This window comes from Schistocerca piceifrons, chromosome 9 (assembly GCF_021461385.2).
Source record: "Schistocerca piceifrons isolate TAMUIC-IGC-003096 chromosome 9, iqSchPice1.1, whole genome shotgun sequence".
NCBI lineage: Eukaryota > Metazoa > Arthropoda > Insecta > Orthoptera > Acrididae > Schistocerca > Schistocerca piceifrons.
In genome coordinates this window covers 154,154,168-154,182,111 of record NC_060146.1, presented here as the reverse complement: position 1 = coordinate 154,182,111, position 27,944 = coordinate 154,154,168, and the positions used below count along the sequence as shown (strand labels likewise).

Here is a 27,944-nt window from a genome sequence, read left to right as displayed (position 1 = left end):
ATATGGTACGCGAGTTGGGATGGAAGTCATTAAAGAAAAGACGTTTTTTGTCGCGGCGAGATCTGTTTACGAAATTTCAGTCACCAACTTTCTCTTCCGAATGCGAAAATATTTTGTTGAGCCCAACCTACATAGGTAGGAATTATCATCAAAATAAAATAGGAGAAATCAGAGCTCGAACAGAAAGGTTTAGGTGTTCGTTTTCCCCACCCGCTGTTCGGGAGTGGAATGGTAGGGAGATAGTATGATTGTGGTTCGATGAACCCTCTGCCAAGCACTTAAATGTGAATTGCAGAGTAATCATGTAGATGTAGATGTTTGAAGCATTGATGAAGCCAGACAGGCAGGCACACGTTGAGAATATTTTTGCACACAAATGACTTACCATTTGGCATCCCGTGTGTGTCAGTTTTGGCTACAATTGTGATATATACTGTAGACAAACCTTAGTTAGTCGTACCTGGTGCCCCTCCTATTTTGGCACCAGAAGTGGCTGCCACTAATTGTGGTACAACCTCTATAGAAACCTTACTATTATAGTGCCTCTGTCGCCCCTCTCAGCTTGGGCCCCAAATGGTGGTTTGTGTTGTTTGGGCCTTAAACTAGAGATTCAGACTGGAAGTAAGTTCAAATGAGGTGTTAAATGTGATAAAATGACATGTTGTAGTCGTTAGTGTTTGAAGGTGGGAGCCTATGTAAATATATTTCTTATTTTAATAATTACTTTTATTTATTATATTTAGTAATAAATGCCTTTTCATGCCCTATAACTGCTCTCACTATTTCAGACATAGAGTAAATTTTTTACTCTTTCCTGTCTTCATCAACACTTACTCTGATAGCAGTACATTAACTGCTGATATGGCTAGACTAGGATTGGATTCATGATGGAACTGTCCACCAACAAAAAGAAATGTTGTTACCAGCATGTAAAGGTTTAGCTCTAGGGAGCCTATATAGACTGGCCAATAGAAGAAAATTAATGAATAAATAAATAAACATTTCTTCTTTTTTTTATTACTGGTACTTTGTTTTATCTATACTAATACATAAATTAGGGACATTGTTCCCAAAAATTTCAATGCTTTTTTCTGATTTATTTCAAACTTGTGCATGATACTATAATAAAAATTTGGTCGGATGTAGGCTATATAGTATGTTTTTCATTAAATAACAAGGCATAAGCGCTCTGTTAAAACTGACTTTGAGAAAGAAAATACTGTGCTGTGAAAATGTGCCATTTATTTTTCTTCCTCAGTCAGTTTTAACCATGTCAGGAGGACATTTAAACCATTAGACAAACTGTTTCTTCCATATATACTGGTTCTCTGTTTATATGACTTTAAGCAAAAATTGTATACACAAAAATATGCTGCTTTTTTTCCCTTCCTTTTGTATAGTAGGAAATTGGTATTTACGGCTTATTGACTTACAGTTAGAGTATTAACCTGCAATTTCAAAACTCTGTCTGAACAGGCCTCAGAAGATCCAGTGGTACTGACAGTGCCATATCTTCCTCAGCTAATAGGCTTTATTTGGTGTGGGTGTGGTGGTACATATGGTCGTGCACTGCTCCCCTGGTCGTTGTCAAGTTTTGTGAGCTCAGGAGTTACTTCTCAATGAAGTAGTTCCACAACTGGCCTCAAAAAGGCTGAATGCACCCCACTTGCCAACAGCACTCAGTGACACACCTAAATTGTAGCAGAGCACGACAGCACCTAACTTTAGTATCTCATGGGTACGAGTGGTACCACTGAAGCAAGGCCATTGGCACCATGCATTATGAATTGTCTGAAACTTTGTAATGCTACCGGTTTACAAATTGCGAAATAATGTGTGTGAAGCTACTATCTTCACAGGTTTAACATTTGATGAAGTGTCTCTCTCATCCCATATACTAATGATCCCAACTGGTTTACTCATTCAGTTAAGTCAAAATTTTGTTCGTAGTAACAATAAAGAAGACTCAGATGTTCAGTGTCAGATGTTCAATCAGTTAATGATAGGACTGTTTCTACAGTGATCAGTTGTATGTGCCCTTTCATTAACTCTTACAGATACTCAATAGGGCAGGGAACTTATATTTTTTAAACAGCAATTGTATTCACAGTGTGTGTGTGTGTGTGTGTGTGTGTGTGTGTGTGTGTGTGTGTGTGTGTGAGAGAGAGAGAGAGAGAGAGAGTGAGTGAGAGAGAGATGCTAGGGGAAAAAAGGCTGGAATAAATCTTGTGGGTTTTGTGTTAAAAAGGATTTCTGTCTTTCTTTCCAACACAGTTGTCACCATCTGTGACCAAAGATATGGTGGAAATTCACTTCTATGAAGCAGAAGTGCATGTGGCAAGGTGATCTCCAAGGTGCAATTGCTTTTCTACATTTAAACTATTAGATAACCTAAAACCTGAATTATACATTATTATTATTATTATTATTATTATTATTATTTGTATATATCACTTGCTGCCACACAGTTGCCTAAATTTAATTTGTTTTGGAGAACAGCTAAAGCAAAATGTACAGCATACAAGAGAATGAGCTAGTCCTGAAGAGAGTGCTGTTTGATTCTCTCGAAAGTCTAGTTAAACAGCACTTGACTGTGCAAACAAAATAAGTCCAATCCGAAATGCTCTTATTGCGACAATACATAAGTGTTTGAAAAACAAGATGATGTGAAATACATGTACTTGAAATACAAAATGCAGCGTACCAACTTTTATTTTGCATTTGTAATACTTTCTTTCAAAAATCATTTTCTATTTTATTTGAAATAGGTAAAATATAGGTATTCTGTGTTTGTAAAATGCCAAATTCTTCTCTTGAATTTATTTATTTCATACTTCATAGCTTTTATTCATTTGATGAGCCATTTGTTTAAACAAAGTAGTTTCATGATGGATACAGATGGTGCAGTAAGTGCCAAAGGTATACCTGTAAACTGAATATGACAATGACCCTAATTATTAGAAATGTTACTAAGACTTGTACACATGTTTACCACAATTGTTTGTTTAATGCAAAATGTACCGAAATTGTCAGGTAACTCCAAAGGCATTGAATAAAGGAGGGAGCGATGTAACACACCTTACATTTAATAGCTTCAAGATAGATATAAAAGTTTACGATGCAGCCATGTAAAAATGTCAAGCACTTTTTAATCTGCGTTAAAGGTCTCCTAAAGCTTTTGAAACCTATTAAGAACCAACTGTAAAATCCCCTACTTATCCATGTCCAATACGATGGTATTCATACTATAATCCTATTAAGGATCTGCCCACAGTCAAAGATACTCTAAGTGAAACATTAACCCTGGAGTGGTCGAGCGGTGTCTGACAGATGCCAGCTTCACTTCATTCACTATTGTTCAACCGATACACTGGTGGACATATGGGGCCATCTACCTTTCAGTTAACCAAATACAGACGTATTCAGCTCATCAATATTGCTTTAGTCGCCGTACAGTGTTGGAGGGAAGAGATTGTTTCCAGAGTTGCATCGTTGGAGTCGACCAGACACCGCGCGACCTTTGACATTACGGAAGGTATATATTAAATTCTTTTATTTAAGGTAGCAGTTTTTAATACTTCTTAGTAACAGCTGTTGCTAACAGGTATTCCCCCCTCCCCCTTCAGATCCAACATGAGTTTGCAGAAGACCTGCTATTTGGAAAATAAACGTGATAGGGAAATTGTACTCAGACTGTTGTTTGAGGAAAATGATGAATTGGACGATGAGTTTGATATTTAGAGAGATGTGGAAGAAGACAGTGTGGAAACAAGACAAGAAGATTTGAACACTGAGCAAGATGGGGACTCCAGTGAGACTGACAGCAATGATCATGGTGACAAATGTTTTCTAGGAAGAAACAAATCCACAAAATGGTCAAAAGTGTGTCCCCCAAAAACATTCGTACTAGATGACAAAACATTGTTATTCATTTACCAGGAGTGATAGGAGCTGCTAAGAATGCCAGAACACCGATGGAACGTTGGGAACTACTTTTCGATGGTGAATTACTTTCTAGTATTGCTGATCACAAAAATAAAAAGATTTTTGTAGTACAGAAAAATTATTCCAGAGAAAGGGATGCACAACTGACAGACATCTCTGAAGTAAAAGCTCTGTTAGGAATATTGTATTGATCTGCTGCAAGAAAAGACAACCATACTAGCACCCGAGATACATGGGCAGCCAATAAAATGGGAATTCAGTTATGTCGTCTGATAATGGCTGAAAAACGATGTAGGTTCCTGTTGTATTGCTTGAGGTTCGACAACAAGGATACCCAAGAGGAAAGGAAGAAGGTGAATTATATAGCTCCCATACGTGAGGTGTTTTCTTTTTTTGTGGAACATTGTATAAATGCTTATTCTGTTGGGGAGTACTGTATTATTTATGAGACAGTATATCCCTAGCAAACCGAAAAAGTATGGGCTGAAACTATTTGCTTTGGTGAATCCTAGGATGTATTGCACAACCAACCTGGAAATTTACGCTGATAAGCAGCCTACAGAGCCATTTGCAGTTAGCAACAAACCAACAGATGTGAAATGTCTCACTAATGAGATCTCAGGAACTGGACATAATGTAACTGCAGACAATTGGTTCACATAATTAGAATTAGCTGATTACTTGCGTCAGAAGAATCTTACTCTGGTTGGAACTATGAGGAAGAATGAACATGAGATTCCAACAGAATTTACGCTAACAAGAAACAGGGAAATAAGAACAACACTGTTTGGGTTTCAGAAAAACTCAACTATGATGTCATATGTCACCAAGAAAAACAGGACAGTTCTGGTACTATTCACAATGCATCACGATAACACAATTGATGCCACTTCTGGTGATAAGAAAAAGCCAAAAGCCAGAAATAACAGTTTATAGTGCAACCAAATCAGGAGTTGATACTGTCAATCAGCTATGCAGCACCTACAGTGTATCAAGAAAACCCAGCAGATGCCCAATGGTGATTTTTCTTTGTCATGATCAACATTGCAGATATAAATGCACAAATAATATACCATGAAAATAGCAGCAGTGCTCGCACCAGGCGTAGTGAGTTTCTGAAACTTCTGGCACATTATCTAGCTGACGGTTACTTGTGTCAGCGTTCCCATTCTTGTTGTTGCCAAGAAATCTCAGGCAAGATATTGAAAACAGAATCTTTTTCCAGATGCAGCCACTGTCTAGCCTACAGAAGAGGACCAAAGCTCAAAAGGACAGAGGTGCTGTGAATGTGGTCGTTCAGAACACTGGTACACCAAGTACAAATGCCACAGTCGTAAGAAATTTTTGTGTTTACAACATGCACAGCAAGTATGTGCTAACTGCTGAGTGTGATATTTCTGTTATAATTTGAACAACGCAATTAACTATCACTGTTTCCATACAAGGACTGTAATGCAAATTTTTTAAAAGTGTGAGATAGTTTTTCGCCTTTGTAATTAAAGGCATTAAAAATTACGTAATGTAATAGTCAACAGTTTTGTGAAGCACATTTATACTTTTTAGTAAGAAAAATAAATTATTTCCATTGGTCATTATGTACTCATCTCTTTTATAGTACTTGATTAGTGCTTTCACAAATATAAGCTTCGAACAGATTGAACTAAGTGTACATTGTTGGCGCAATAATGCTTATGGCATCTGTGGGATGCCATGGGACCTACAATGAAACAATATCCCATGCAACCACAGCAGGGTTGAGGAAACTCTGATTAGCAGCTTTTAAAGAAATTGAAATACTAATGAATACATAAACAGTTGAAACTGTATTGCTGATGGCATCAGAAATTTAGAAGGGTACCTACTGTGGGCGTCTTGTGCCAGAACTAATGAGAATGCAAAGAATACTAAGCAGTTTGCAAATGGGTAAACCTATGTACTGCAGTGTGCTGATAGAAGTTATTGAAGAAAGTCTTCATAAGTGTTACGAGAGACACCATAAATTGGAGGGACCAAAAGCAAAGGATGGCATATTAGCATCAGCTGAAGGCTAGCAGAGAATACATTAAAGACCTGTTTATATCAAAAGTGTGGAAGATGAAACAGGAAAAATATGGGAAGAACTTGTAACATTCTGATTAAAAAAGTGAATCTTATGTTTGTTGAGGGTTCTGATTCTTTTGTTGCCAGTGGTACTGCCAACACTGCAATAGATCTGAAAACACTGTAGTATTGAAAAGATAGGGACAATAGTTTTCATTCCTTGAACAGGTTTCCAACTGTAAAACTTTTATTTAATTAAAGATAATACTTGTTTACCAAGGTCTGCACCAGTTAAGTGACTACTCTTCCTTCACTATAATAATAATAATAATAATAATAATAATAATAATAATAATAATAATAATAATAATAATAATAATAATAATGAGGCCACATAAGTGGAATATGAAAGATGAAATAACTTAATTATTATTGGTGTTAAAAATCAGAGAAACAATTGACATGTAAAATATTCACTAACTAGAGCTGTTTTATTTGAATAAAGATATTTTGGAAATACATATTTTGCACTCTGTATTTAAAGACTTTTATTTAAAAAAGATGTGTTTACATTTGAAATAGAAAGAATAACTTTGTATTTCGAATTCATACACTTTCAATAAAGTTTTGCACATAAATTTCCATAGGCTTAATGTCCTAAGAGTACATACTGTCAGAGCAAACATGCTCCTGTGTCTATATATGTTTCTGAATATATTCCACATTTTGATTACATCACTTAAAATCTATTAAAAATTGGTGCAATGGACAAAGTAAGCCATCATTGTAGGGGCAAGAAATGAAAAGCAATAGTTCCTGGTATGTGTTGCTCTGTTGCTTAATTTTCTGTAACCGCTAGAAGTACCACCATGCTTGCTTAAGGAATTAATCCTCATCTATTACCAAAACATTTCCTTGGTAATGCAGGGAATTAAAATACTCTATTTTAGATGCCTGAATTTGGTACATAACAAATTGCAGAAGACAGTTACATGCAAATTTTTCAGATATGAGGATGTACACAAAGTACAAAATATGACTAATTATCACAATAATTGTTTCACTGAATTTCCACTATAATAAATTTAAGCAACCAAAGTGTGGTAATTTGCACACACTTAACATTAAATAATGAAAACAAACAATGGAAACCCCAGGAATATTAACAATATTAGGAAAAGCATGAGATTGCAGATCACTGTAAAAAGTTGCAGAAAGGCACAACAGATTGAGTGTTACACATTATAGCTTTTGGCCTAACCCTTAGTCAACAAAGAAAATGCATGCACACACATTCACACAAGCAAGCGCATCCCATAAACAGAGGGTTCCTACCAACTGCTGCACCCAATAACTAATATGAGTTTCCCCCAGGGGGCTCAGTTCTTTCAGGAGTGCCCACATGCCACACATGGGGCCCCAAGCTATTACAGCCCATTCTTCTTTCCCTGGCTGCATTTCCATCACCCTGCACTCCCTCCCTGTCCTCACTCTTTCCCCATTGCCTCCTCCTTCCCCTCTGTATTCTGATTTATATTCACCTGGTTCCCTTCATTGCTTGCAATTTTGTTCCTTCTGCCTGTTCTGTCATCATTTCTGGCATTGAGGTCCCTGCTTAATATTTGACCTCCACATCTAAATTTGGTATTAGCCATTTGGGGAAGAACTCCCTCCCTTGTGCCTACAGTGTGGATTCCTCTCCGCTGTTCCTTCCCCTCTCCCTTCCCTGCTGTAACCCCCTTCCACCCTGCTAGGTCACCAGCATGTGTAGCCAGTCTGCATGATGGGGGTGTTATGTCCCCGCCTGGCCAAGGAGTGGTTGCTTGTCTTCTTGGAGCATTGGAAGTCCCGGCAATGGTCACTGTACCAGGTGGCCCTTTCTGTGGCTGGGTGGTGCCCATGGGGAGAGCCCTTGATCAGAGAGGTTGGTATCAGGCCGGATGCTTGGTGCATGAAGCATATCAAACTGCAAAAATATGGCCATCTCTTCGAATGGTGAAGGATCATTGAATACTGCTTCGTATGACCCGGCAGCCTTCCATTTCCTGGCTACACCACGGGAGGAGGGCCAGGCTCTCTGTCTTGGAATGAAAAACTTTCGCCACTACCTAGGACAGATTGAGGGGTGGGAGGACATTCAACGCCACAAAACCATTGTTTTTTTGTGGGGAATATAAAGGACAAGTTTGCGAAGTGCAGTAACATGGGGTCGGGCTCCCTGTTCATCAAAGCTGCTTTGCTTCCCAATCTGCAGCTAATTGTGCTCGTGATAATTTTAGCAATGTCCCAGTGTCTGTTACTCCCCACCAATCTCTGAATATGGTCCAGAGAGTAGATTTTCATAGGGACCCCATCCTGCAAACTGAGGAGGAACTGCGGGCTAATCTGGAATGATACGGTGTTCATTTTGTTCGACATGTGCAGAAAGGTCGCAAAGACAACCACACCTACACCAGCGCCTTCATTCTAGTTTTGAGGGGGATACTCTCCCAGAGAAGGTAAAGATTATGTGCTACAGATGTGATGTGAAGCTACACGTCCCACCAACCATGAGGTGCTTTTGGAGCTTGCGTTTTGGGCATATGTCTTCCTACTGTATAGCGGAGCTGTTGTATGGTGTGGACATCCACTCCATGAGGAGAAGCCCCTTTGTTCCACCACCTGTGTATGTCAATTGTCATGACCGCCACTTCCCTTGCTCACCAGATTGCCCAGCTTACAAGAGAGAAAAGAAGATCCAACAGTACAAGTCCCTGCATCATCTGTGTTATGCTGAGGCTCGCCAAAAATATGAGAAACTCCATCCAGTGTCACTATCTTCAACTTTTGCTTCTGTTAAATCTTTACCCCCTCCTGCCTCTTCCTTACCCCAGCCACATCCCCCCCTCCCCTCGCCCTCTCGTGCAGTTCCTATGACCTCCCATCCAGGAGCCACTCCCCCTCCCCGGCCGAAGAAGTGGCCCCCTTCTTCGGCACCTGCCAGTCATAGACTTCCCCCTGGGATACCTCTCCCCAGCATCCCTCAGACCGGAAGCCTCCTACCACAAGTCGGCCACAAGACACACCTCTGAAAGAGGAGGAGGAGGAGAAGAAGAAATATGTCACAAGACAAGGCCCCCCCCCCCCCCCAGTGCCCCCAGAGGAGCAGTCTTCCCCCATTGTAACTTGAATCGGACATCTTATTTATGGATGTCACCCCATCCTTGTCGGTGACAACCACTGACAGAGTGACATGACCTGCTCCTCAGCTTCTTTGTCTAACCCGGGCTCTCGCCACAGTGGAATTGTGACCGATAATACTGTCGCCTGCCGGAAATATAACGTCTTGTCTCCTCTTATTCTGCTTTCTGTCTTACTCTTCAAGAAACACTCTTCCATTTTCACCACTCTCCAACATTTCGTGGTTATGGGCTTTCTGTCGGAACTATGCCAGCCCTGGGGTGGCATTTGGTGGGGTCTGCACTTTGGTTCAGTCCGATGTCATTGGCGACTGGATACCCTATGTACCAACCTGGAAGCAATAGTGGTTAGAGTGCAGACGACTCCAGCAATCACTGTTTGCAATGTCTATCTCCCTCCAGGTAGGCCACAACCTTACGTTGAACTATCTTAATATAGCAATTCCTGCCTCTGTATCTCCTCCTTGGGGTCTTCAATGCACACCAACTCCTGCAGAGGCATGCCACTTCGATTGGTTGGGTTATTCTAAATTAATCAACGTATTACAGATGTTTATTTGCATCTCCTCATTGATGATTTCCATACTCACTTCAGTGCCACCCATGGCACCTTTACTGCTATCGATCTAATCATTTCCTCCTCTGCTCTCGTGGCTTCCCTACATTGATCATCCCATGATGACCTTGTGACAGTGAGCATGTTCTGGTGATTCTATTGTTCCCCTGCTGCCACCAGGCAGACAGGCTCCCACATGGGGCATTCTGCAGGGCCTGTTGGCCTTTATATACACCTGTTGTGCACTTAAACACCTCCCTCTTGAAATGCATTGATGTGGTTGTGCAAGACGTCTCTGTCACTATTCTTCATGCTTCTATCACTGCTGTCCCCCTATCCACAGGTCCCCCTAATCAGCAACTGGTACCGTGGTGGACTAAGGATGTAGCAGTCGCTGTCCAGAACCGCTGCTCGGTGCTGCAATGATTTCAACAACATCCTTCAGACCGACCTCCTTACTTATAGGCACATCCATTCTAATCGTTACCTTATTAAGCAGAGTAAAAAGGAATGCTGGGAGTTCTGTGTTACCTTCCTGGGGCCATATGTCTCTTCATCGCGGGGTTGGTCCAAGCTCCGTATCCTTCTGGGTCGCCAGCGACAGTCAACTGTCCAGTCTTAACCTCCAAGGTGCTCTGTGTGCTGATCCACTGGTCCTCTCAGAACATCTCGCGACGACATTGGCATCCTCTTCGTATCTTGCTACCTTTCTTTGGCAGCAATGCCGAGTTAAACAGACTCCTCTCTGTTTAAACATGCATCATGCTGAGCTCTATAATGAATTCTTCACTGAATGGGAATTCTTGCAGGCTCTTACCTCAAGACACGTGGCCCCAGGCCCATATTCCATCCACAACTAGGTGATCCAAAACTTGGACATTCCCCTAAGGCAACATTTCCTTAGAGTCTTCAACTGCATTTGGCTCATGTGTGCTTTCCTGTAACAATGGCGAGACATTATAGTTACCCTGTCCTTAAGCCCGGGAAGAACCCAATGTCCCTTGACAGCTACTGCCCGATTAGCCTGACAAATGTACTTCTTAAACTGTTAATGGTTAGCTTCAGATTATGTAGGGTACTTCAATCTCGGGGCCTTTTCTCCCTGTATCAGTCTGGCTTCTGGGCAGGACGATCTCCAACTGACCATTTACTCACATTGGAATCAGCAATAAGACAGACCTTTACCAACTACCAGCACCTTGTTGCAGGTATACCTCATGGCTTGGTGGCATCACATTTTAGTTACACTCCATGATCGCGGCTTCCGTGGCCTCCTTCTGATTTTTATCTGTGACACTTTATCTCGCCAGCTCTTCCAGATTCAAGATGGGACTTCACTCAGTGCCCTCGGTTTCAGGAGAACAGTATCCCACAGGGTTCTGTGCTGTCACACTGCTCCTCATTGCCATCAATGGGCTTGTAACATCTGTTGGGCCTGTGGTTATCCCAGTATTCTACATCGACGATTTTTGCATCTGGTGTAGCTCTCACTCGGAACATCTGCTGAGCACTGCCTCCAACATGCCATCTGACCGACCTCTGCATGGGCCATCTCCCATGGCTTCGTTTTCTCCCTCCAAAACGTGGGTTATGTATTTTTGCATCTCCTGAATGCTATAGCACAGTCCCATTTCTTGGGCCTTATTTTTGAAAAAAAGCTGTCGTGGCTGCCACAATTCGTCACCTAAAGACTGCATGCATGCTGAAGCTTAATGTTCTCCACACACATCTTGGGGTGCAGACCGTACCACTCTTCTCCATTTTTACTTTGCTATGGTCTTGTCCAGACTAGATTATGGTAGTCAGGTTTATGGCTCAGTGGCTCCTTCCACTCTGCAACTACTTGACCCTGTTCACTGTTGTGGGGTGCATCTGGCTATTGGGGTCCTTCTCTCTAGTACTGTTCTGTCTCCTCACAGAAGTGGGGATTCCCCCTCTACAAATATGACGGAGCCAACTCCTAGTTCCTTTCACCAATTCCCTGACCATCCCGTCTACTTAGCCCTCTTTGCCAACGACGGATGTCTCCCTCCTGACAACTGCCCGCGAGTGGGTTTGCCAGTTTGCATGCCTCCCTGTTCCCGCTGTCGGGATCTCCATCATTACACCCTGGAATGCACTCTGTGTATTTCCTCCCATACCTCCCCTTGGATGGTGCCTAGACCATGGATTAGGACTGGCCTATTCCAGGCTCCTAACATTTCTGTCACTCCTATGGTTTTCCGGCGTCTTGTACATGCCATTGTTGCAGAGTTCCATGGTGCCACCATCTTCTACATTGATGGTTCTAAGACAATCAGTAAGGTGGGATATGCTTTCACATGTCCTACTGGCTTAGAACATCATTTATTGCCAGAGCTTTTAACCATTCGCAGAGCCCTCAGTTTTGTTTCTCAGGCCTCCCTCCACAGCGTTTTAATTTGTTCAGACTCAATGAGCAGCTTACAGGCTATCAATCGATGCTACTCTTGTCACGCTTTGGTCTCTGCTATCCACGACTTTCTCTCTGCCCTTGGCCATGCCCCCTGCTAAGTCATGTGGGCATCCCAGGGAATGAACTGGCTGACTGTTTGGCTAGAAAAGCAGACACGAACTCCCCCATTCCCTTTCATGATTCCAGCTGTGGATCTACGTCAAATCTCTCTTTGGCCAAAAATGGAATGACATCTGGTGCTCATAGTAATAAACTTTGCACAATCAAGGTGTCTACTGCAGTTTGGCGCTCTTCCATCTGCTCCCACTGTTTTATGCAGTCTGTGCATTGGTCATACCAGGCTTACCCACCAACTCAGTCATAAAAAAAATCACAGGTTGCTGAAAATTTGTTTCATAACATTCCTTGGCATGCTGAATTCAGTTGGTAAATCCAATTTGTTAAACAGTTTTGTTAATCACTTTTGAGTTTTGAAAATATCAGTAATTTTTTCAGACCCATATGTGGAGTTGGTTATCACAGATCACATTCACAAAAAGTTTTGAGCCAAACGTGTGTCCTTATATGTGATGATTACTCTGTACATACACTTGTAGTCATGTATGTGTATGTGCTTAATCTATATGTACATCCGAAATAAACCTAAATAAATAAGTGCACCTATAATTTACATTTTGTTTTGCAATTTCCAGACATAGATTTTCATTTGTGGTGGACTCAATTTGGGAGGGGAAAGTAAATATTTATAAAGGTTTCTGGTTCACTATTGTGGCGGTGGGGTATTAGGTTTTTAGGGCGAGCAGGTGATCAACATTCGAACACAGTCTCGTTACTTTACATAGCTTCATTCATATCATGATACGTACATACGGTCTTGCGGTCAGTTGAAGGCTGGCAATTGATGACAGCATGACACCTGGCAGCCAGAAGAGACCCTCTTTCATTCCGCGCGGCCAGCTGTACGGATGGCTGATGACCCGCCCGTGCGGGCACAGCGGAGAGAGGAATGTTCTTTCTATGTATGAGGGTGAATGTTTAGATGCACTACTTCATCACTCTTTTACACATTCTTAGATATGATGAAACACCAGTAACTAATAGTATCAAACATGCATCAGCATAAGAAATACTCAGTATATCATAGTGAGGTAATGAAGAATAGATGGAGGAAAAAAACTGTGAAAAGCAAAGAAAATGAGTGTTAGTGACAAAACTGAGTGTGTCAATGAAAATGTACCATATGAGAAAAACATACGGACACAAATGAAATTTCTAGTATTGTTAGGAATACGTTGGAAAAACAGTGTTGCTAGACCTAACAATGGAGAAAAAAAAAAAAAAAACCCCTCAACGAATGACAAATGAATCTGAATAAATTCTGCTTCACTTTTCACTGTTATCATTATTATAAAAGATTAAGTGCACTGATTGCGACCAAAGTATCTTCTTTTTTAGTTACATCCAACGTGCTGTGGGTTTTCATGTAGAGTCATGCTAAAATAATCTTATTGCGAATTGAGTGGAAATGGACACTTTAAAATATGAAAAGGACACTGGTTCACTCAATATTGTAGAACCTTACAAGACTTTTAAATTTGCTTGACAATCATTGTATGGCCGTTAAGTGTGGGCAATAGGTGAGAAATTGCAGTTAAATCCCCTGAAACTCGATGAAAGGTTTTTCAGAAAGAATAAACATATTTTGAGTGCCTATACTCATTAAACTGAAAGACATAAAACTATGACACTTGGGCACATATTCACAAATTTATCAAGTGTAGATTGCTGATGTTCAGTATGTCCTCCACCAGTTACACAAACAATGTCTCATTGATATTTGAATTCCTCCCACACTTTAGTAAGTGTGGCTGTTATCACTGACAGTATGGCAGTATGGATTTGGTTCTTGAACTTCACACACTGTGTTGTGCAAAAGTGTTACCATTGTAAATAGCATTCTGAATTGAGTCAGAAAATGCCCCATGTTTGCATTTGTTGTGATTATGTAGAGCCTTTAACAGCTGTAACTTGTACGTCTTATAACCAACCAATTTCTGGAAACACACCAACATATTGTTGTAGGTAGTTGTACTTCTGAAGGGCAAGAAAAGTTGATTTTGTAGGACTATGTTGGAAAGCAGGTTGAATTCGTGCGACATTTTCAGTGGAAACATGAAGATGGCCAAAACTCTTTCCTTTGCATACACATTCTGTGTCTACAAACTGTTGATACCATTTGCACATTGCACAAACTTGAAAACATAAAGTGATTGCTGCTGTGGTGTTGCCAGTTCACAACACATTACAGTAACCAAGCAAAAAGAAAACAACTGACATCTAGTGTCAATGAATATAAATTAGGCAATGTATTCATTCCTCCAATAACAGTGTAGTGATTAATTGTTCTGACTACACAATAGTGTGTAAAATATATATATATATATATATATATATATATATATATATATATATATATATATATATATGGTTATAATAGAGGAAAACATTCCACATAGGAAATATATATCTAAAAACAAAGATGATGTGACTTACCAAATGAAAGTGCTGGCAGGTCGACAGACACACAAACATACACACAAAATTCAAGCTTTCACAACAAACTGTTGCCTCATCAGGAAAGAGGGAAGGAGAGGGAAAGACGAAAGGATGTGGGTTTTAAGGGAGAGGGTAAGGAGTCATTCCAATCCCGGGAGCCGAAAGACTTACCTTAGGGGGAAAAAGGACGGGTATACACTCGCGCACACACACACATATCCATCCACACATATACAGACACAAGCAGACATATTTAAACACCCTATGCATGCACAGTAATTTGCAGAACTTGAATCTTGTAATTGCATATCACGTACAGTGACAGGACTCTTCGAAATCACTTGGACTCCTCATCCAATGAGACTGTGTGCTGTGCGCTCCAAACCTACAGTGTTCCATTCCCAGATAATGTCCAGACTCATAATAGTTGTGCTGCAGCACAATAGTTGGCTAAGAGTGAGTTTACATAGTACAGTTACATGCTCCAATATCGAATCTGACCCAGCATACAGATGATGATTGACCCTCATTTCTGTTACTTCATCCACATTATATGCCATCACAGCCAGTCCAATGACTCTGACCACACTGTAGTGACAACTGTCTCCTCTGCATAACAGATACTACAAAAAGGGTATCCACTACTTGACTATAGGTGAATGTTTGTGGACCAAACCAGTAACCTCAACATGAAATAAAAACTAAACAGTATCTTGTATAAAAGTGCTCCGTTCGAAAGTACACATTTTTCAAATATTTGAAACAAAAAACTTACTACTGGGTAACAGTCAATATCAAGCCACTTCACCATGTAGCTTATAACACATTTGGATCCTCTTTGGCATGCTGTCCACTATATGATAGAGATGTTGCTGTCAGACCTTTTGACAGTGACCTTCTTGGGGCCACCTGTTGTGGCTTCCTGAAACTTCAACTGGTCCTAGTGCTCGATTGAGCTCATGTCGGCAGATAGTGAAGGCCATACCACTTAGTTGATTCCTGCCTCCCGGAGGAATCCTTACACAAAGTGGGCACAGTGTATAGCTTTATAATGTCATTGCAAAAGATAAGATGGAGTCCTGCTGTCAAACAATAGTCACAACCATAGTAAAAAGACAGCTTTGTGACAACTTATCACTTGGTAAAACCAGCTAAATCAACATAGGAATAACTGTGTCTGAACTACTTTGCAACAAAAAATTGCATAGTTAACAATGATGGATGTGTTACAAATTTACTTAATAAATAACTAAAAATATATATTATATGTATTGCGGCACCTATCACGTTGCTGTCATGTGTTGCTCTCTTATATACTGTCTGACAAAAATAGTGAAGCAGTCACAAGGAGAGGACTAAACAAGATGAAAATTCGTTGGTTGCGAGGTCATGGAATTCTATTTTGGTGATTACAAATTCAAGCCCTATTATCAGTGTGACAAGCACTCCCTCTGCCGTGGATGCATGCACTTGTGCTGTTAGGATGTCGTGCCATTGTATCCTCTCCTGAGGGACGCTGACCCACAACTTTGTAACTGGTCCTCTAAATTCTGGACATTGGTACCGGACTGAATTGATATCCAAACTTTTCCCACACATGTAGGCCTGCTATTGGGGACAGAGTTGGGGATCTCGCTGGCCATGGAAGTACTGCAACATGACTCGGACAGTTCACAGGTACACATACTATGGGTGAATAAGATTTGTTCTGCTCAAAAATTCCACCACGGTATTGTTGCACGGGAGGAAACGCGAGATGATCCAGGAGGTATTTCTGGTCACCATTTTAAGTGCAGCCATTTGTGTTTTTGTGTTAATGGTAGCCCTTGCCTGGGATTGTAATACCTTAGTCCTACTTACAGTCCCTGACCAGTGCTGTGGGATGACACAATGTTGCAGGGAATCCATTACTTGTCCTCAGGTAGTAGGTACAGATCCGAAGGGATTACAGTGTGCTAGGTCCACAACATCATGCTCCTTCCTTGTGATCGTCAGACATACTAGACAGGAACTTTGACACCGAGTATGTCTTCACTCAAGTAACTGTGCACTCGGACATCAGAGTGTCCGAATGTTTCACAATCCTGGAAATAGCAAGATTCAGCCAGTTATCGCAATGGAGTCGGGTACATAGCATCTGTGTGGCCTTCACAGGGATCATTCAACATCTGATCCTGCTCATGCCCTTCACAAACCCTACCAAGCATGGTAACAATACCAAACACGAATAACACTAATGCACTCTGGTAGCTGTTCTACCTGTTAACAGAGATTTGCAACAGTAGTCATTTTCATATCGACCCAAGGTGTACAAGGTCTGTTCAAAAATTCTGGAACATGTGTAATTTCGCAGTAGTGGTTTGTTGGAGTGAAATGCAGTTGGTATCCCTGCACACACCTATGTTTAATGTGTAACTGCCGGAAATTTCATTGTTGTATGTCTGTTAGTTATTGTTCAGTGCTGTATTTAGTAGAACATTCTGGCATACAGATTGCGAATTTCGAGATGGCAGAGATTGCGGAGCAAAGTGTCTGCATTAAATTGTGCGGTAAACTGTAGAAAACCTTTACAGAGACCCACCAAATGACAAGGAAGCCTATGGTGATGAGTGCGTAAGCTGTACTTCGTGTTACAAATGGTTCACATGTACTTTAAAAATGGCCGAACGGAAGTTAAAAATGATCCTTGTTCAGGATGGCCTTTAATGTCTACAGACGAGGCTCATGTAGGAATGTCAACAAAATTGTGTGTGCCAATTGAAGACTGAGTGTCCGAGAGATGGTAGAAGGATGCAACATTTCAGTTCGATCATGACATGAAATTGGTGCAATTGAGTATGAGGTGTTCCTCAAGAGAGTCATAACTGGTGATGAGACGTGGGTCTATGGTTATGATGTTGAGACAGAGGTTCAGTCTTCTCAATTCATCATATTCGTCGATGGTACTATGGGGACATGTTGTGGCACCTGGGAGAAAATCTGAGAAGGAAACGGCCTTAAATGTAGTGAGACAATTCATGGCTCTTCCTTCACAATAACGTGTGTGCATGTTCATCCGTGGTGGTGCGTGACTGTAGCACAAAGAATTAAATCACTGAGCTGTCTTATCCTCCGTACTCACCCAACCTGGCCACCACAGACGTTTTTTTATTTCTAAAGTTGAAAACCCCGTCGAAAGGACAAATATTTGCGAGGACGCATGGGATAAAAGATAGCACTTCCCACGATCCAGCAAGACGCATACCAAGACTGCTTCCAGAAGTGGAAATGCATTGGGAGTGGTGTATCAATTGTGGAGGAGAGTATTTCAGAGGAGACCATGCAGAATAAGTAAAAGGTAAGTGTAGTAAATTTCTGTGGACAAAGTTCCAGAATTTTTTTGAACAGACGTTGTGTATGTGTATGAAGTTCTGTGTGCTTCAAATGTTTTGTCAGGCAGTGTATTTTGAATTAAATCAGTTTTATACTGTGTTTGCATCTAATTAACATTTCTAGATGAATGATCTAATTACTGACATAGGTGTCTGTATGCCACGATACTGCCTAAGCTGAAGTCTTTATCGTAGCTGTAATACTTACTCACTGGATTGATATGTTTATAATGATTTGCACATATCATCATCATTCAATGAATTGTTAAAAACCATTCAACAGCCAAGATCACATAAAATATTTTTTACTTAAATATTTTTTACTTAAAACGGCCGGTTTCAACAGACTATGCTGTAGTCTTCTGGTCTTAAACGTGTTTTACAACAAAACGTTTTAAGACCTGAAGATAACAGCACAGTCAGTTGGAACATGATCCATCCACCTTCTTTGTAGTCAGGAGTTTCTCAAGTGCGTCATACCCGACGTCTAGGTGCAAACCATTTTGACGGGCCTGCATGTGCTGCTGCCACCACACTGCCACCAGACCACGCATTTCATGTGAAATGTCACACAGTTTCCACTTCTTGGAATGCAATCATCTGATGGTTTCTATATACACTCCTGGAAATTGAAATAAGAACACCGTGAATTCATTGTCCCAGGAAGGGGAAACTTTATTGACACATTCCTGGGGTCAGATACATCACATGATCACACTGACAGAAACACAGGCACATAGACACAGGCACCAGAGCATGCACAATGTCGGCACTAGTACAGTGTATATCCACCTTTCGCAGCAATGCAGGCTGCTATTCTCCCATGGAGACGATCGTAGAGATGCTGGATGTAGTCCTGTGGAACGGCTTGCCATGCCATTTCCACCTGGTGCCTCAGTTGGACCAGCGTTCGTGCTGGACGTGCAGACCGCGTGAGACGACGCTTCATCCAGTCCCAAACATGCTCAATGGGGGACAGATCCGGAGATCTTGCTGGCCAGGGTAGTTGACTTACACCTTCTAGAGCACGTTGGGTGGCACGGGATACATGCAGACGTGCATTGTCCTGTTGGAACAGCAAGTTCCCTTGCCGGTCTAGGAATGGTAGAACGATGGGTTCGATGACGGTTTGGATGTACCGTGCACTATTCAGTGTCCTCTCGACGATCACCAGTGGTGTACGGCCAGTGTAGGAGATTGCTCCCCACACCATGATGCCGGGTGTTGGCCCTGTGTGCCTCGGTCGTATGCAGTCCTGATTGTGGCACTCACCTGCACGGCGCCAAACACGCATACGACCATCATTGGCACCAAGGCAGAAGCGACTCTCATCGCTGAAGACGACACGTCTCCATTCGTCCCTCCCTTCACGCCTGTCGCGACACCACTGGAGGCGGGCTGCACGATGTTGGGGCGTGAGCGGAAGGCGGCCTAACGGTGTGCGGGACTGTAGCCCAGCTTCATGGAGACGGTTGCGAATGGTCCTAGCCGATACCCCAGGAGCAACAGTGTCCCTAATTTGCTGGGAAGTGGCGGTGCGGTCCCCTACGGCACTGCGTAGGATCCTACGGTCTTGGCGTGCATCCGTGCGTCGCTGCGGTCCGGTCCCAGGTCGACGGGCACGTGCACCTTCCGCCGACCACTGGCGACAACATCGATGTACTGTGGAGACCTCACGCCCCACGTGTTGAGCAATTCGGCGGTACGTCCACCCGGCCTCCCGCATGCCCACTATACGCCCTCGCTCAAAGTCCGTCAACTGCACATACGGTTCACGTCCACGCTGTCGCGGCATGCTACCAGTGTTAAAGACTGCGATGGAGCTCCGTATGCCACGGCAAACTGGCTGACACTGACGGCGGCGGTGCACAAATGCTGCGCAGCTAGCGCCATTCGACGGCCAACACCGCGGTTCCTGGTGTGTCCGCTGTGCCGTGCGTGTGATCATTGCTTGTACAGCCCTCTCGCAGTGTCCGGAGCAAGTATGGTGGGTCTGACACACCGGTGTCAATGTGTTCTTTTTTCCATTTCCGGGAGTGTAGTAGATATAGCACTGTGCTGAAGGTTTCTTTCCAATTGTGTATATAGCCTTACAAAATGGTAACAAGTACACTTCTTCTTTTGCAGGTGACATTTGAATTTGGGGCACAGCAGAGTCCTGGCTGTGTACGTGAAGTAGCCGTAACAAACTTTGTGACAACCAAGGCTACGTTTACATGGAATGTGCATCAGCTGAGGAATTGGCCAAAAGGCACTTTTGAAGCCTCATCACCACCGTTTGTCCACCCCAGTGCGAGTATGTGGAGCATGCACCTGTCCAAAGACAGCCACGAATCCGTCCATCTTGGTTTCATACTGGTCTCTTCTGAGAAGGGAGCACCTGTGAGAGCCAGCATAAAGACAAAGGCCAAATCCAAAGCCAGTCAAATAAAAGAGGTATGCCAACATCTGTACCTAGTTCTTTTGTTGACAGTAAGTAATTTTCATGACTCGTGTATCAGCATAAGGAAGACATCAAGCCACATTATGATTTGTTGAGTAGGATACTGTATTAAAAATTAAAAACGTGGATACAGTGTAACAATAGCTACATTTGTTTGTTTACACATGGCAGTAATACAAATCTTTCGGTGCCAGATTTATTGGCCATGTGCATGACTTGGTAATTGGGCATGTACAGGAGGATAAAACATTTTATGTGATTGTGGGAATCTGAGTGACTGGTGTGGTGACGATACAGTGTGTTGATACTGAGGTGGGTTGGTGCTGCTGATTCATAGCTGATGGATTTTATCTCCACATACTAGTGGCTTTACAGGTGTTGCTCAGAGCAGACTAACCTGTGCTGTGTCCACTGGTTCCTGCTTCATCATTCTCTAGGTTGCCGGTGACTGGCAGTCTCTGTTGTCCCTGCTGCAATGGCCGTTCAGTCACCCAATGCCCATGGAGCATCTTTTGTCTGTTGTAATTAGATTGTAAGGGAGGTCACCATGTTATAATAGAGGCTGAGGTCAGACAGCAAAAATAAAGTTGAATGGAAACTGAGGATGTCACAAAATGACATCATACCCAAGGGCAAATACAAACATCGGTTGCAGAGAGACAGACTTTCGCCATAATGCAAAATCAGAACTGGGATATGGACATAAGATACAGATTCAGGAATGACATGAAGTGTCATAATCTAAAAGCAACATGAGAACTAAAATCGGTTCCAGATTCTGACTCTGTACGAGAATAGCTCATCATAACATGTTCTGTTATCTGAATGTCATAGTATGACCTACAGTAATTGAATGCCTTCCTGAATGCTCCTCCACAGCAGTTTTGGTCTCCCTCCCACACTCTTTGTCTTTCAGAGCACTGAATTTCCCACAGTATCATATTGAAACTCGTGAGCTTTGTTTGCAGTGCCTTTCAGTGATAGATCAATGCTCGGCTACTTCACCATGCCAGTCTTCATAATGGGGCACCAAACTTTACAATTCCCCCTCAAAAAAATCCTCAAATTCTCCTTTGTAGGTGGCCGGGCAATGGCACGGCAATGTGTGCAAACTCCACTGCATTTCCATGGTGGTCTCTCCATAACTCCAGTTGTGGAGCTAGCCACTGCCCACTGTAAGTTTCCTAGCAGCTGACATAACTGCTGGATTTTCTATGGGAACCTCTGTGAATGAACTTGCATTCGTGAGTGACCACGGAGGCTGTAACTTAGTGGCAATTCTGCTTCTTTGTAACAGGAAAGCCTTTAATGTCCCCACTCGTGTTTGTGAGATCCTTCGAAACTTAATACCGTCTTTAATTGGGCCACCCCATCCAGAACAAAGAAAAATGCTTGTGAACCATTCTTGTTCATCTTCTACGGATTTGAGAAAAATCTCATAGTAACAAGGCACAGATTAATTTTAGCCCTTTTGTCCGGAGCTTTGGTCCATGAAGTATGACAGGACTTAACACTCTCTCCTCTCTTCTTTCCTGTTCTAGTTGTGAATGGTGCGTGGGAAGAAAGATTGCTGGCCAGCTTCTGTGAGAGCTCGCATATCTCTAACTGTACCTTAATTGAGTTTTTGTGAGATACGCGAGTGCAATACAGTATGGCGCAGTTAAAAATCAGCCCACCTCCTCTTTGAATATGAATGCAATATTTCGACTTCTGAAACAGAGTAACTAGCTGCAGTAATTGACAGTTTTATACAATAATCAGTTGTTAGCATTCTTCTCTCATGTTTCAGTTTATTTCACATTTCTCTTTGCGGTATGCAAAATGACTTTCTCTTTAGAAAAAAGAACTGAAATTGTGGAAGCGTATTTGAATACAGGTTCGATTAAGGAAACTTGCGAAATTTTCAGGGTCAAGTATGTGGATAGAGGACTACGAGCAAAGAGAGCAGTGCAGAGTCTATATAAAAACTGGCGCACCTATAGACCTGTGCAAAGTGTAAAATAACAAAGAATTTCTTCAGTTTGCACACTGGAAGTTATTGCAGACATTTGCCAAAGAATTATTCAGAGCCCAAAGAAGTCTACACATAAATTGACCCAACAGATGCATTTACGTAGGCGTAGTTGCTAGCAGATATTGAAACATCTTAGTCTGAAGCCACATTGTGTGACAGTTGTGCAACAATGACGGGAGGATGACAGTTGGAAACTTGTAGGTTACTGCATGTGGCTTCTGAATAACATCAATTATGGATCTTTCTGGTCACATGAATTCAAAGAATATGAGGTACTGTTCAACGGAGACCGTAACATTGTGTGTCAGCAACCACTCTGTGACAAAGAAACCAGCATTTGGTGCTGTGAAATACGGACGCGCATCATTAGACCAGTGTTTTTTGACACTACTGCCAACATGGTTGCATGTATGGAAATTTTTTGTACATTTTATGCTCAACTTGTTGAATATGAATGACGATATTGCTTCTTCCACCAAAGTGGGACAACATGCCATATGTCTGAGGTAACACTAGAAACAGTCCATGATGCCTTCAACTGATGAACAAATTGTCAGAAAACGTTTATGGCCACCACACGTTTGCCGGATCTGACATGATTTTTTTGCTGTGGGGGCACTTGAGGAGCAAGGCGTGTCAAACAAATCCACACACAATACAGGAACTGAAAGATAACATAAGCTACAATGTTGCCGCCATTGACATCCGAACTTCACACCAGATGTATCTGAATATGCCTAGACTGTAACTGCTGCCAGTGCATGTTTGGTAGTCATTTATCATTACAGTTACTGGAGTTTCCATATGTTTATGTGCAATAGTTCTATTTATTTGTTTCCACTCCCAATGCCAAATGTTGATCCTCTGTAGGCCTTAGAACTTTCTACAGTTCTGATTGCTCTGCAAAGAATGTCACCATCCATGCCAGTGGTTTGTTGTGTAAAACAGTTTAATTCAGTTGTGAGCAAAAATTGAATAAAATAATCACAAATTGCAGGTTCGAATTCATGCTGTAATAAAAGCCAGTGTATACGGTCTCAATTACTGAACCTGCCAGAGAGAGACTCAAATGCATCATGCTGAAAAATGAAAATTATTGCTTAAATATTGCATGTGAATATTAATGGCAAAAGGCTCAATTTTAATTATACACACAGACCTATATATTTCACTAAATATCTCATTTATTGGTTTAAGGAGTATACAACAGCAGTACCTTCTCATAGTTAATCAGTCAAGCCGAGGGATAGACAAAATGGGATTCTGAAATGGTGGTTCACCATTTTTATTATTTCTTCACATCAGCGAGTAGAATAGAACAGTAGCACAGACTTCCAAAAGTCCCTGTACAAAATGAGCCTTGGGACTTCTGTGTGCACATCATCTGAGATAGAAGCATAACAAAATATGTTATCAAATTGATACATTACAGTGCTCCTAATGATGACAACCTTTATTAGCAGAGCAACAAGTTTGGCACCATTCTGGTTCTGCTAACCATTACAGTCAATCATATGTTTTCTTTTACTGGTTAAGTTGGATTTTCTTTGAGATTGGGTTGGATTTTATCTTTGTTTGGTATAGGAAGGTCAGGAGATAGATTTTTCTTTCACCACATTGTATTACATATGTTACATAAACAATGAGTGTTGCCATGAAATTTTTTTTTTACCTTGACACTGATAATAAAGCTTCAATTTTGTACAGAGTAACATGTAGATTATCATTATATTATTCTGTTGCCATGTGGTTACATTTTGAGTAATAAGTAACATTGGGGTTGTTGCTGTTACTTTGCTGCTTGTGAAGTTGGATTTATTGTATCTATCCTCAATATATTTATTAATCTAGCCTCGCTATTTGGTTAAGTTTCACTGGAAACAAGGTAAAACCATTTAAAAAACCTGTGACCTCAGTTGCATACTGAATTATGTTCAATAGTTTTCATTGCTTAGCTTTCTTAAACGTCAGTTGACAGTTTACATGTGAAAATGTTCTTTAGCAAATCAACTTTTTTTTCACTGTGCAATAGTTCTTCGACATACTAATCACAATTTTAACAATCTGGGAAAAGACAGATTGCTGCTTACAATAAAGAAGACATGTCAAGTTGCAGACAGGTGTAACCAAAAGACACTTACAAAGCTTTTGGCCACAGTCTTCATCAGAAAATGACACACACACCATTCACACTCACAAGCAAGCACACCTCACATACACGCGACCACCAACACCAGCATCTCGGGCCGAGATGTGTGTGTGAGGTGTGGTTGCTGTGTGTGTGTGTGTGTGTGTGTGTGTGTGTGTGTGTGTGTGGGCGCGCGGGCGCGCGCGCGCGCGCCTTTCTGCAACTTGATATGGCTTCTTTACGGCCTACATTGTTGGTATCCCTATCTGAATGTTCCATTGTTTGATATTCCAATTTTCAAATGTTTGAAGAGCATTCATATCAGTTGTACTGTATGCGTGGATTGCAATAATTTTTATTTCATTTCTTGGTTTTACTTTGAGTGGAGAAACATTTTTCTTGTTGATAGTTCTTTTAAGGAAAATTTTAATGGAAGTTCTTCATTTTATCATTTATTTTTTGAAAAGTTATCTTTATAAATGTAATTCACAGAAATTTCTCCTGCTTATGAAATGTTATGGCTTCAGATTTACTACCGAGCGAGGTGGCGCAGTGGTTAGACACTGGACTCGCATTCGGGAGGACGACGGTTCAATCCCGCGTCCGGCCATCCTGATTTAGGTTTTCCGTGATTTCCCTAAATCGCTCCAGGCAAATGCCGGGATGGTTCCTTTCAAAGGGCACGGCCGACTTCCTTCCCCGTCCTTCCCTAATCCGATGAGACCGATGACCTCGCTGTCTGGTCTCCTTCCCCAAAACAACCAACCAACCAATCAGATTTACTCATTTGGATGACATCTATAGTTGTCAAATGGTGCACTCGCTCATCGTTCCAGGCAAGGGCATAGTGAGTTAATGTACCTTACAGCCCTCAGGAAGGCAGAAGACACTGCTTGCAGACTTGCCACACTCCATCAGATGGCAGCAACATATGAAACAAGAGCGTTCAAACACACACAGCAATAGTCTAGCTTCCCGGAAAAGAAAACCAGATAATAACTAATTGTTAAAGGGGAGGTAGAGGTATGCTCTCTCATAAAAAATTATACCTATTTGTCCTGACAGGACATCACTGAATTCATGGGAATTTGGAGTAGCAGTTCACCTGAATTTTATCTAATAGCAGTGCACACAGGCTGTCTTCTGATTTTTATTATTTGCTAACGTGTAACACAGTTTGTATCTATGGTGCCAAAGTACTGTCTGTAACATCTCCAAGCACTTGCTTAGTGTCTTCGTAGGTATTTACTTGCAATGTGTTTAGGGTGTTACACTCTTTATGTTGGCTGCTGCATACTGTCTGTAATGAGCAATGCTGGCAGGCAAGCCTAATTGTTGCTTCAGTGATGGGAGGAATGCGTATAGTTTCTGCATTGTCACGTGTTAATTTTTGTTCATGATTGACGGCATCACTTGAAGCAAAGATGCTACTAAAAAGTACATGTCACTTGTACTTTTCTCGTGTACGCACAGCTACATTTAGTCATTCTTTATTTGCTCTATAAGATTAGTTCACTTACCAGTGATGTCACATGCTAACATGTTAAAGTTGATATTGTCATTGTGCATACATAAATCTGCTCGATTCACCTTGCATCCTCACAGTTGAACATCTAAGTCTTCTGTCCCAGTCCCGTTTGATTGAAGACTATTCTGTGATTAAATGAAGTTAATGTACCCGACACAAACTAATCATTGTTAATCGGAAAAACACTGTCATCACCTCTGCTCCTCGCTGTTCCTTGTACAACTTTTCCCTGGTGTTTCCTGATTTTGTGCACAGATGGAGACAGTGCAGTGTGTGTTATGTGTCACTACTTATTCATTTTCGTACTGGACTCACTGGCATCAAGTTCAGCGAGGCATGCAAGTGGCAGCAAAACTGAGTGAAACAGAGAAATAATAAACAGCAGATCAACTCTGCACAGAACTCTATATCTATTGTACCACACCCTGCATGACTCAGAATTGCTCATCTCCATATCAAAGTATAATTTTTTATCTTCAGTTGCCTACCGCTTATGTTTGTTATAAGACACAGTCCATTGGTGTACCCAGACTAACACTAATTCCTTGATAGCACTAATTGCTTATCAATTAGTGTTCCTTCACCAATAGGAAAACTCAGTTAATATAATCTGTATATTCCTTGTTTGATAATTACAGACGTACTTTATCTTTTACACCCAATTGGTGAAACACTTTCTGGCAGATATTTGTTCTACAAAACATCTAAATTACCCATTTATATTACTAGAAGTATTTCTTTAGGTTTTCATGAGGTAAAAATCATTTATTTCATTTGTCCCAGAATATATTAATAAATATATATTAGCATCTTTCTGATCTCCCTTGTGATAGCTGGCCTTTTGACCCAAGGAATGGAGTAGGATGTGTGGCAAAAGGTCTCACATGGAATAGTGTTCCTGTATTAAACTTTGTCTCTCCTCCAACACCTTTGAATAACTTAACAACGTACTGTTTAAGTCTGCACATTGTCCACTGCCTAAATATGAAGATTCCCTTACTTTATTTGCTACTACTGCTTTTTATCAGTAGTCACTTCAGGTTGCTGCCTATTTAAGCCATTTGTCTCCCTGCTTATAAGTTCAATTTTTAAGTCTTGGCATTATTTATGATGACCACTGTCTTTTTATACTAACTCTATCACAATCTCAATTCTAACAACAACCAATTTGCATCTCGCTGTGGAGAGGTCAATATTAGCCTTTCACTCTTGGAGAAATTCTGTCCCCAAATTACAGTCTGCAACCAGAGAATCAGTTACTAGAAACGTGCCTGAATTTACTACATTTTTATGTTCAAAGTAACACGTGAGCTTGGCATTTCACACTGCATGACCCAGTGCCTATTGCTCCCTGTATCTTACAGTTACTGATGGTCAAGGTTAGAACAGACATATCTTCACATATCTTTCCTTACAAGTCAGTAGACATTACATTTACAATGGGACCTGTGGTTGGAATGTTTCCTATGTATGCATTCAGTGCAGAAAGTGACACGGTAATGTCAACTGTTTCAGTTAGTGGTATCAGAATACAGCTCGTCCTGAATGTCACACTTGTTTATCATATCTAACTAGGTTGATTGGTTGGTCACTTCATCATCATCATCGTCGTCATCGTCATTGTTTTGCCTAAAGGCTGGTTTTCACATGGTAGTTCTCCAGGCTGTCCGGCCTTCTGCCATCCTCTTCAGGTCTGCATAATTTCCTCTTCCCTTTATGTTGTCTATCACCTTGTATCTCCTTCTTCCTC

At 41.4% G+C, this 27,944-nt stretch overlaps 1 protein-coding gene across 2 annotated transcripts in view; it reads left to right on the top strand.

Moving 5' to 3' along the window:
• The window catches only part of LOC124716945 (speckle-type POZ protein-like), a 90,315-nt gene that overhangs the window by 18,157 nt on the left and 44,214 nt on the right, over positions 1-27,944 (top strand). For both annotated transcript variants that reach the window (XM_047243529.1, XM_047243530.1), the window contains exon 2: positions 20,209-20,517. In XM_047243529.1, coding sequence (XP_047099485.1) covers positions 20,209-20,517 — 309 coding nt within the window. The remainder of the gene's footprint in view (positions 1-20,208; positions 20,518-27,944) is intronic.